Below are 12,294 nucleotides of genomic sequence, written 5' to 3' on the forward strand. Positions count from 1 at the left end.
AAAGGAAAAATAGCAAACAAACAAAAACATCTCAGCTTCCCTGGCACCCACAGTCCCCACCAGGAACCGCCTCTCTCTGCTTCTTTACAGCCAAACTTATTTGAAGCATTTTCTCTAGCTTATGTTCTCCATATTTACCTTTTCCTGCATCATTATTCCATTCATGAGTCTGAAACGGGGTAGTAACAGCAAGAAAGGAAAGGAGAAGGTGCAGAGACACAATGTGCGACTTCGAAGACCTTGGATGGGCAGGTCCTGGTGACATAAGAAGAGGAAGAGGAGTTTGAACCAAGATCATGGAAGAAAATGGCGGCAGCTATTCTTCATTTTGCTCAAAAGAAATGAGCAGCCCTCAGTCCACCAACCTTTCCTGAAAGGTCCCTCGGGGATATCAGGATAAACCAGTTTCATCAGCTGAAAATTTTAGTGAATTTACTCATCAAATATTTGTAGGTGCCCATTATGTTATAGGCATTGTTCTAGGTTCTGGGGACACACAAGTGGACAGAATCTCTTCCCTCATATAACTTACTTTTGAAGGAGAATGGGATGACTGACAGTAAAGTCAGTCAATTAAATAGATAGCATGTCAATGGTGATGAGTGCTGTGAAGAAAAATAAAGTAGGAACTAGGGAAAGGGCTTGAGTGGAAACAAAAGTGATTTAAATGGCGTGTCAAGTAAGGCCTCACTGAAAGGTAACATTTGAGCAAAGACCTGAAGGAAGCAAAGGGGTGAGTTTGACAGAAATCTGGGAGCATCACTTCTGGCAGAGCAAACAGCAAGCGCACAGGCCCTGTGGCAGGAGCCTTCCTGGCTTTTTAAAGACACAACAAGGAGGCAAGTGTGAAAGGAGCAGAGAATTGTAGGACAGGAAATGACTGGTTGGAAGTGAAGAGACCAGATCCCTTCTCAGACACTGTAAATCAGAAAAGCAGAGGAGTGACATGAGTAACCTCCATTTTTACAAGATTTGGTGAAGATGGAAATGACCTTTGAAATTGCTCTTGCCAAGGTAAGTAGTCTCCACTTTGCAGAATCCACTGGACTCTCCTCAGTCCTTATTCTTGCTCACTGGCCTTTCAACAGCATTTTAGCTTGCTGACCACTCTTGTCCTCTAACAAGTATCTTTACCTCCTACCTCTGAGGCCACACCTTTCCAGTCTCTTTTCCTGTCTGATAGGGCTTCGTCAAGATTAGGTATGTGGTGCTCATATCATCCAAGCATAAATACGCTACTTGCCAATCTTATCATCCCCCTAATTCCATTTCAGCTATATGCTTTTGCTTGCAAAACTGGTATCATTAGCCAGGATGACTCACCCAAGCTCCAGACCCATACATCCAGCTGCCTAGTGCCCATTTCCACTTGGATGTTTCAAAGTCCTTCAAACTCAACTTGTGTACAGTGGAACCGTTTTGCTCTGCTGCCTCTTTCCTTAATCCCCACCAGGGCTGTTTCTGCTTCTGTGTCCTCCATCTCAGTTAAAAGCAGGACATCTGCCCTGGACAATATGGCTCAGTTGGTTGGGGTGTCCTCCATACACCAAAGGGTTGCAGGTTCAATTCCCAGTCAGGGCACATACCCAGGTGTCTGTTTACCTGGTCATGGTGCATGCAGGAGGCAAGTGATCAATGTTTCTCTCTCACATCAATGTTTTTTCTCTCTCTCCCTCTCTCTAAAATCAATTTAAAAAAACACACAAACAGCCCTCGCTGGTTTGGCTCAGTGGATAGAGTGTCGGCCTATGGACTGAAGGGTCCCAGGTTTGTTTCTGGTCAAGGGCACATGCCCAGGTTATGGGTTCAGTCCACAATAGGGGTTGTGCAGGAGGCAACTAGTAAATGATTCTCTCTCATCATTGATGTTTTGATCTCTCTCTCCCCTCTCTCTTCCTCTCTGAAATCAACAAAAATATATTAAAACAAACTAACATAAAAATTTTTTTTAAAGCAGGACATTCACTTTGTTGCTCAAGCTAGATATTTAAGCGTCACCTTTATTTTTATTTTTTTAAAAATATATTTTATTGATTTTTTACAGAGAGGAAGGGAGAGGGGATAGAGAGTTAGAAACATAGATGAGAGAGAAACATCGATCAGCTGCCTCTTGCACACCTCCTATGGGGATGTGCCCGCAACCAAGGTACATGCCCTTGGCTGGAATCGAACCTGGGACCTTTCAGTCCACAGGCTGACGCTCTATCCGCTGAGCCAAACCGGTTAGGGCTAGGCGTCACCTTTAAATCTTCACTTTCCCTCACTCTTCAACGCAGCCCATCACCAAGTCATCTTGCTTCCACCTCTAACAGCATGGGAATTCTCTGCCTCTCTCCCTTGCTACAGCCACCATGTAGTACAAGCTCTCCCCAGTGTACAACAACAATCCTAGACTGGAGGGTTGAGCCCCAGGAACAGAGGAGGAGGGAAGGAATGAGGTCAGACGCAGGTGACTTTACAGGTTTGGGGCAGGAACAGAATGGCTTCTCTACTCCTCATTAAACAGAATGGAGGCCCTGTGATCTGAGATCAAAAGACTTTGTGGTCCGATAAATATGGGAAATGCTTCTTAATGCAGCTCTCTAGGTGTTAGCACATTACAAGTCCAGAAAAATCCGGGGGGTGGGGGGGGGGGTGTGTGGGGGGGAGAAACTGATGATTTTCTTTGGCCTGAACAAATGAGTTTATGTGGTGAAGGATTCATATGTTTCCTCTCTGCATTCATTTCTAACCTCTCCCTTACCCTCCACCCACCGCCCCGAGAGAACAATTTTCTCCTCACACAACATTGGAAAGCTCTGAGATAGGATAGAGGTGCATTAAACCTTCATGGAGTTTCACCAGTGGAGGCATACATCTAAATTTAAATACATGTGGGATTAGAGTATCGTGATCAGATATTTAGTAAAATCCCCTGAAATTGAAAACGTATTCCAATATCATTTATTTTGTGCACTAGTTAATGCCAAACTGATATTGAAAAGTGAGTTAGCATTCTTATCTGAACATTGGATTTATTATAAAGGTAGTATTGCGGAGCTGTGTTAATTGCACTCTTTTTTAATAAATGAAGCTGGTTGTGCTGGATATCTATGAGGGGGAAAGGGAGTTTCAACCCTTACCTCACATCAAACACAAAACTCATTTCCAAGTCAGTGTGTAGGACAGTGATGGCGAACCTATGACACGCATGTCAGAGGTGACACGCGAACTCATTTTTTTGGTGGATTTTTCTTTGCTAAATGGCATTTAAATATATAAAATAAATATCAAAAATATAAGTCTTTGTTTTACTATGGTTGCAAATATCAAAAAACTTCTATATGTGACACGGCACCAGAGTAAAGTTAGGGTTTTTCAAAATGACATGCTGAGCTCAAAAGGTTCGCCATCACTGGTGTAGGAGATAACACAGGAGATGATTTTGGTGAACCTCAGGTAGGCCAAGCTGTCTTAAATAGAGAACCAAAAACTACCACAAGATAAAAACAAAGATTGATAAATCCAATTCCATTGCAATGGAGAACTTTTGTTCAAGAAAAAGACATCAAGAATAAAAGAGCAAACTAGAGCCTGGGAGAAGATATTTGCAGTCCGTGGAATCAGCAAAGGGTTTGAATCCAGAACAAATAAATGCCATAAATGTATTGCAGACAGACACTGTCGTAGTAAACTGGGTTCGAGCGCCAGACTGCTCCCCTCAGAGCCACCTGACCCTGTGACTTTGGGCACATTATTCAGTGCTTCCCTGCCTCCTTCCTCTGTGTACCCACCGCTAAGGGCTGTTGTGAGAATTGAATTGATCAGTAGAGATAACCACTTTGGGGAGAGTGTTTATACATCGACAGGGTCCAACCAAGGCTAGTAATTCTTCTGTGCCCCCTGCATTTTCAAAGGTGAATGCTTGATGCAGAGAAATTAGATACTTTCCTCATCAGAGTGACTGTCGCAGATGTACCTGCCATCACATTTCCTAGTGCAGAGACCACGCGTGCGAGTGTGAGGTGCCTCCCCATTAAATAGGACCTACCCTCCCATAGTAACTGGGAGGCATTCTTGCCTAACTGACCTGCAAGGATCATGGCTGTACTCTCCTTCACCCAACAATATCGACACCTTTCTAATCCCCTTACATAAAAATCAAAGCATCACGCAGGCATGGCTCAGTGGTCGAGCCTCAACCTAATGAACCAGGAGGTCACTGTTCGATTCCTGGTCAGGGCATATGCCCTAGTTGCGGTCTCGATTCCCAGTGTGGGGTGTGCAAGAGGCAGCCGATAGATGATTCTCTCATCATGGATGTTTCTAATTCTCTCCCTCTCCCTTCCTCTCTGAAATCAATAGAAATATATTTAAAAAATAAAAATAAAAAATTATCATTGTGCAATCTGCTGCTTCTAGCGGGGTTATATTGGGACAGTTTTCTGAGAGAATTGCTGGAGAATACAAAATCCCTAACCTCTTAGGCTTCACCTGTGAGTCACTGTTCTCTCCAGGTGGCAGAGGCTCAAGTTCCAGGCACCCCATCCTGCCAGGGAAGCATCACCAGGTGAGTCAGTCCAAGTTCTGCCCTGTTTCAACCCGATTTCATTGGCATCACTGGTGTAACAGAGGCGCTTGTAAAGCCAGCGCATCTCTGGGGCTGCTCTAGTTAACGCCCCCTCACCTCCGGGGAAGTGGAGGCCTCTGGGTAGGAAGCGATCATTAGTCACTAGACCCATGTGTCTCAGGGCGCAGTTGTGGCCCATGTGTGTAAGATTTCCCTGGGGTGCTTCTAGAGACGGGCGCTCCAGGTTTCACCCCCGACTCTTTGACTCAGAATCTCGAAGAGGGTGAGTTGAAAGTTTGTATTTTTCAAAAGCTAACCGGCTGATTCTGAAATGTGAGAACTGTAGAAATGTGTTTCTGAGTCCCACAGAATCTAGTTCCAGAGTTAGAAAACCAAAGCCCAACAATTGCAGCGGAATGCAGTTTGTGGAAGTGGAGGCCAGTTGAATCTATGTAGGGACTGAATTCGAGGACGAGATTTGTGAAGTGCGAGAAAGAATGCCTGAAGCATCGTGAGCACGCAACACCTGTAGTCGTGATTTTCCTAGAGTTAAGGCAATATTTTGACTTGCCTTTGACAAGTGAAATACACAAGAAATAGATTTGTTTCATTTTTATCAATTCTACCAGTGAATATAAATGTAATGCTACACTTCTGTACCTTGAGCAGTCTAAGATCCCCGTACTCTTCTAATCTGCACGGAGTGTCGTCATTAACCTATTGATTCTGCTAATTCTGCATTTGCATCAGGACCCCTCAGGTCGGACGTCTTCCTAAGTTAATGAATGAATGAGTCTGCAGTGGCCACTCTTGGTGCCATTGACTCACCACTACGGTTGGGTGGTCTAGAACTCCTAACCTCGAGTTTTAGAATGGCCCCAGGGTCCTGTAAAAGTGCACTTTCTGATTCAATGGCTCTGGAGTAGGGCCTGAGATTCTGCCTTTCTAACCAGCTCTCTGGTGATGCTGATGCTGCTGGCCTGTGAACCAGTGAGCAGCAGTCTCGCTTAAGAAGCACCTTCTCATTTCTGACCTCCAGAGGGGATTTTCTGAGGCTCCGTGGTCCCTGGGTACCTCTGAGTCAGGCTGCTGGCCCAGGCAGGTGGACTTTGCTCCCAGCAGCTCCTGATGTGAGTGCCATGTTGGCTGCCAGTGAATCATAACAGTCCTCTCCCTTCCATACCTGTCTCCCGTCTCTACCTGACTCAGGTCTCAACTATGAGTCTTTCTAACCAGGTAGTTCTTGTCTTAGCTTTCAAGCCCACTTGAACTTTCTGTTACTCAGGTCTTTTTTAAATTTTTTTCATTGATTTTTAGAGAGAGAGAAAGGGAGAGGGATAGAGAGGTAGAAACATTGATGAGAGAGAAACACCACTGACTGGCTGACTCCTGCACATCCCCTATTGGGGATTGGCCTGAAAACCAGGCATGTGTCCTGACCAGGAATTGAACCAATGACTTCTTGGTTCATGGGTCGATGCTCAACCACTGAACCAAATTGGCCAGATGATACTTCTGGTCTTAATATCCTTTTTTGGCAAGAGTCTCACCTGGGGTGACTGGCCTCCCCCTCCCAGCTCCCCTGTCATCCAGCCTTAAGGGAATCTAGTCCTGCTTACTTACAAGAACCGAATCTAAAGGTCTTTATACTTGAAGGTGTGCCCACATGCCTTTTAAAGTGTTTCCTTGCATTCTCGGGCCTCCATGAGCTAAGAGTAAAGATGAATCGTCTTCTCTTATTCTCACCACTATCAGGTCTGGGACCCTCCTTCAATAATCCCCTGACCTTGATCTTCTTGGGGAATAATCTTCCTTGTAATGTGAATGAAGGTCATGAGTGAGTGATAGCGTTCACTCCCTTGTCCAGCAGTTTGTCCTCTTTATACCTCCAGCGGCAAACTGTTCTGAGTAGTGGAGGTTTCAGATAAACGCCTTCCTCTAATAAATATTGCTGACTTAAAAAAGGAAGTATCTCCCTAGCCAGTCTGGCTCAGAGGATAGAGCATTGACCTGAGGATTGAAAGGTCCCAGGTTTGATTCCAGTCAAGGGCACATGCCCAGCTTGCGGGCTCGATCCCCAGTGAGGGGCGTGCAGGAGGCAGCTGATCAATGATTCTCTCATCATTGATGTTTCTATCTCTCTCTCCATCTCCCTTCCTCTCTGAAATCAATAAAAATATATTTTTTTTAAAGAAAAAAAAAAAGGAAGTATCATTAGGTGTCAATGTGTGAAATACATGCCTTCTATAATTTTTCCTATTGCAAAACCATTTCTTTTTTAAAAAACTACTTTAACTGCAATTTGGCCTCGGAAATTTGGGTTAGTGAAATTTAAATTTGGGTTAGTGAAACTTAACCTTGCTGGCCCTGAATATTTTCTGTGGCACCACCCACAAACTCGAGTACATCAGTAGTTTCCAAATGCCACATCTAAACTTTCAACTAGAGAACTCAGAGAAAAAACATACACACACACACACACACACACACACACACACACACACGAATCTATTATCCGCTCTCCTCCCCGTCCCCAGTAGATTCTTATTTAGCTTTTTAAAGCTCAGGTTTAGAAACTATTGAGATGTTTCCTGTGTAATCATCCATCCATCTGCTTCATTATTCCAGAAAAGATTTAAGGTATCAATCATTTAAGAAAATAAATTAAAATATCCATATTGGGTTAATATTTATTTGCTTTCTCAGTTTTGTGTTTTCCAAATTTTCTTGGTTTGTATTATTATAATAACTTTTAAAGAGTGAACCTTTCCAGATTAAAAAAAAAATTGATCCCATCAGGGTTGTCCCCTTTCTTTTTATATTTGACTAGAGGCTCGGTGCACAAAAATTTGTGCACTCAGGGGAGGGGGGGGGGGTCCCTCAGCCTGGCCTGTGCCCTCTTGCAGTCTGGGACCCCTCGGGAGATAACGACCTGCTGGCTTAGGCCTGCTCCTGGGTGACAGAGGGCAGGTCCAATCCCTAGGTGCAGCCCCTGGTCGGGCTCAGAGCAGGGCCAATTGGGGAGTTGGGGCGCTGCCCCGTCATGCACAGAGCAGGGCGGATGGGGAGGTTGCGATGCCACCCTCAGTCACGCTCAGGGTAGGGCCAATTGGGGGGTTGGGGCACCGCCCCGTCACACTCAAGGCAGGGTCGATGGGAAGGTTGCGGCGCCACCCCATCACACACAGAGCAGGGCCAATCAGGGGGTTGGGGCGCCGCCCCCTGTCACTCACAGAGCAGGGCCCATCAGGGGGTTGGGGAGCTGCCCCCTGTCACTCACAGAGCAGGGCCCATCAGGGGGGTTGGGGCTCCGTACCCTGTCACACACAGAGCAGGGTCAATCAGGGGGTTGGGGAGCTCCCCCCGTACCGCACAGATCAGGGGGTTGAGGAGCTCCCCCGTGTCACTCACAGAGTAGGGCTGATAGGGGAGTTGGGGCACCGCCCCGTCACACTCAGGGCAGGGCCAATGGGGAGGTTATGGCTCTACCCTGTCACACACAGAGCAGGGCCCGTAGGGGGGCGGGGGGGTTGGGGCGCTGCCCTTTATCACCCATAAAGCAGGGCCAATCAGGGGGTTGGGGTGCCGCACCCTGTCACACACAGAGCAGGGCCGATCAGAGGATTGGGGCGCCACACCCTGTCACACACAGAGCGGCAGGGCGATCAGGGGGTTGGGGAGCTCCCCCCTATCAGTCACAGAGCAGGGCTGATCAGGGGGTTGGGGCGCCTTCCCCTGTCACGAACAGAGCAGGGCAGATAGGGAGGTTGTGGCCCCGCCCCCTGTCACACACAGAGCCGCAGGGCGATCAGGGGGTTTGGGCGCTGCCCCATCATGCTGATCCCAGTGCCGGGAGGCCTCGCGGCTCCGCTGATCCCGGTGCTGAGAGGCATATTATCCTTTTACTATATAGGACAGAGGCCTGGTGCACGGGTGGGGGCCGGCTGGTTTGCCCTAAAGGGTGTCCTGGATCAGGGTGGGGGTCCCCACTGGGGTGTCTGGCCAGCCTGAATGAGGGGATGATGGCTGTTTGCAGCTGGTCACACCCCCTTCAGGGTGGGGGTCTCCACTGGGGTGCCTGGCCAGTCTGGGTGAGGGGCTGAGGGCTGTTTTCAGGCTGGCGGGTGACTGAAGCTCCCAATCGCTCCTTTTTTTCTTTTTATTCTGGGCCAGGTTTAGCTCTGAGGCTTGGCTCCAGCTCTTAGGCCTCGGCTGCTGAAAGCAGGTATCTGGTTTGTTTGGGTTCTATAATCGAAACACTGTTTCAACTCCAGCTCTGAGATCCCGGCTGGCTGAAAGCAGGTTTCTGGGGTTTTGTTTAGCTTCTATATTTGTAACAATGTTTCAAACTGCAAGCTCAGAGGCCGGCAGTGGCAGGCGGGGAACGTTGGAGTCCTCCGTCACTGAAGCAAGCAAGCCTCATGTTCGCTTCAAGCTGCCTGGCTGCTGGCTGCCATCTTGGCTGCAGTTAATTTGCATATCGCCCTGATTAGCCATTGGGAAGGGTAGCGGAGGTACGGCTAATCACCATGTTTCTCTTTTATTAGATAGGATAAGTTATCAGTTAACCAAGCATTTTATTGTTGTGCCCCTAGAGGACTAAAAAGAAAACCTTTTGTGGCTGTGACTTTACAGGTGACTGGAAGATAGAAGACCTCTAACATTCTAGCAGTTTCTATCTTCTGGGGTCCTGCAATACCCCCCTGAGAAATGACATCCATAATAATTAGCCAGAAATTTTATTTAAAATGTAAAAGGGCTTTTCCTATTTGATTGAAATTTGGAATTGCATATTAGAATCAGACTGAATCTGAGTTGGAAGAACCATTCAAGGTCTCCTGTCCAGCCAATGGTCACAGCCCAGGACACAATGAAATGAGAGCCAGTGGACTGCTTCCCCCTAGTGGTGAAAAGTGACCACACCGCTTCAGTTTTTAAAAAGTCATTCAACCTCAGAATCCTAGTTTCTAAACATCAGAAATTTATGTCTCACTGTTCTAGGGCTTGGAAGTCTGAGTACCAAGTGTCAGCAGGGCTGGTTTCTTCCGAGGCCTGCCTCCTTGGCTTGCAGACGGCCTGGGTCTTCACAAGGTCTGTCCTCTGAGTACATCTAGGTCCTAGTGCAGTGATGGCGAACCTTTTGAGCTCGGCGTGTCAGCATTTTAAAAAACCCTAACTTAACTCTGGTGCCGTGTCACATATAGAAATTTTTTGATATTTGCAACCATAGTAAAACAAAGATTTATATTTTTGTTATTTATTTTATATATTTAAATGCCATTTAACAAAGAAAAATCAACCAAAAAAATGAGTTCATGTGTCACCTCTGACATGCGTGTCATAGGTTCGCCATCACTGTCCTAGTGGCTGACCTCAGAGCCAGGTGCACTGACTAATGACCCCCAGACCATGACCTTGAAAGGACACACCTGAGAAAATGATGAATATTCTATTGAGATCCTCCCCTGAGACGTACCCTAGTGTCCCCGCCTTTGGAATTGGATGGAAGCCCTCAAGGCAAGCTCTCTCTCTCCCTCTCCCCTCTCTTCCCCCCTTTTTCTCTCTAAAATCAATTTTTAAAATAAGATTAAGAAACATTTTAGAGTGAAAAGCAAAATCAGAGATCATCTTATTCAAGCTGGTTATTTTACAAGGGAGAAAACTAGGTTTCTAATTCTTTAACTCAATAGCTAGTGATCAGAGTAACTACTTAGGTTTTTGTGAGGATGAAATGAGAGGATTTGTGTGGAGAATTCAGCACAAAGCCTGGCATGTGACCTGTTGGCTCACTGGTGCCTTGCAGTTGAGCAAGGGAGAGCATAAACTCTAATTTATTCGGCAATAATTTCATGTGGGTCATGGTAACATAGGTTTCTTACGAAGCCCTACTCCTACTTTAACAAGCACAACTAAAAGGAAAATGGGGAGTGATAATCTATCAATGATATGATACTTCTAAGGGACATATGAAAAGTAATCATCATCATTATCATGCTGTAATCCATGTCATTAACTAATCTTTATAATGAACATTTGGACTTTACACGGACGGGGATAAAGCACTATGAGCCTAGTAGACACCTTGGTGAGCGTAAGGAAGAGACTTCCTCTCTGGGTGGGAGCATCCCAGAGCGTTCAGGCCATGACAGCCAGGGGAACATGGATTTGATTTGAGCAGATACCCCTTGGGCAGGTGCAACTTGCACGGCCATCTGCAGAAACCCTGGAAGGAGTTTCTTGAATCTTTCAGGAAAAGCAAGCATGGGGTAGTGGGAGAATGGTGGTCTTGACACTATGCAGATGGGGGTTGAATCCTTCATCCATTCTTTATTAGTAACTAGAGGCCCGGTGCATGAAAATTCATGCACTGGAGGTAGGGGAGGGGGGGGGGGTCCCTGAGCCCGGCCTGCCCCCTCACAGTCCGGGAGCCCTCAGGGGCAGGAGGTGACCCGGGGATCAGGAGAAGGCGACACCCCCATCACACCTCTGCTGCTGCCACTGCCGGCAGCGCCTCAGGCTGGCCCTGGGTGGCTGGGCAGCCACCATCTGAGGCTTGCCTGTGCCTCGGCCAGCTCTGCTTGCCTGAGTCTCAGTCAGTGGGGCATGCAGGAGGACCTGATGCCCCTGGTGGGGCTGAGGGGACTGGGCATTGCCATCTTGTGGCTGTGGGTGCCACCATCTTGTGAGGGCGTGGTGGTCAATTAGCATATTCCCTCTATTATATAGGATGTGACTTGAGCAAGCTACTTAAGTTCTCTGGAGTCTGTAAAATAAAGATAGCATCATGTATCTTGAGTAACTGTTGTCAGACACAGGAAGGAAGTACGTAAAGTACACTAGGTGGTCATTAGCATGCAGTCTAGATTTCTCATTCTCCAAATGAGGAAACGGTGACCCTGAAAGGGCTGGGCAGCACCTAAGGCACAGGACCATGTTCCCCTATGGACCTGCGGCTAGTGTCAAGACCTCTTGAAGCACTAGGCAGGAAGTGAGTTCCGCGAGTTTCTTCCAGGTGTGGGGGGAATATAACCATCTCAATGGGCTCTGAGTGTGAGATTTTACTTTCATACCAATTATATACTATTTCATACCACTTACAGACTATTCTGTGATTTAACTTTTGAATTTTTAATTGTCTGGAGACTTAAATTTTAAAACGGAATTTATTTCATATTTGACTATATCATATTAGCAGCAGGAAACTTAAGTGCAATTCGAGGGGAGATTAATAGTCTGTGAATCACCTTAATTACTTTGTAAGAGGAAATGGAGAGGAGCCCAGGACGTGCACCTCCCCCCCCCCCCCCCCATGCCTGGGAGCAGGGCTCCTGGGCTGCTGAGGCAGGTGGGTGACTCTGCAGCAGAGCCTGGGCATGGACCAGCAGACAGGTGAGCTGGAGTGAGCGAGGACTTGCTGGCCACTCAGGTGTCTATGGCCAGCAGGATCTAAGATGAGGACAAGCCTTCAAGCAGTGACTGGACTCGGACCAGTTGAAAGAACGTCTCACGAATTATTCCAGCCTCAGACAGCGCTGGGGAGGCTGGCAGGGCAAGTGGCAGTCAGGGAGCCAGGAGCCCAGTGAACCTAGCCAGTGCACGTCCCAGAGTCAGCAGGAGGCCAGGAGTATGTGTGTGGGTGCCTCCCTCTTCCATAACCTGAGAGCCACCTTCAGGAGAAGGCAAGTGATGGAATAGCAGCTGTATCCCAGGGAGGCTTAGCATTCCCTAGAGAGATCGTATGAATG

The 12,294-nt window shown here is 47.1% G+C and overlaps 1 protein-coding gene across 1 annotated transcript in view; it reads right to left on the reverse strand.

The window, feature by feature from the left end:
• LOC308524314 (uncharacterized protein) overlaps nucleotides 1-12,294 on the reverse strand; it is a 38,149-nt gene that overhangs the window by 2,469 nt on the left and 23,386 nt on the right. The window contains exon 6 of the mRNA XM_081098644.1: nucleotides 139-255. Coding sequence (XP_080954770.1) covers nucleotides 139-255 — 117 coding nt within the window. The remainder of the gene's footprint in view (nucleotides 1-138; nucleotides 256-12,294) is intronic.

Source organism: Myotis nattereri (genome assembly GCF_964212035.1).
Source record: "Myotis nattereri genome assembly, chromosome: 1".
Classification (NCBI taxonomy): Eukaryota; Metazoa; Chordata; class Mammalia; order Chiroptera; family Vespertilionidae; genus Myotis; species Myotis nattereri.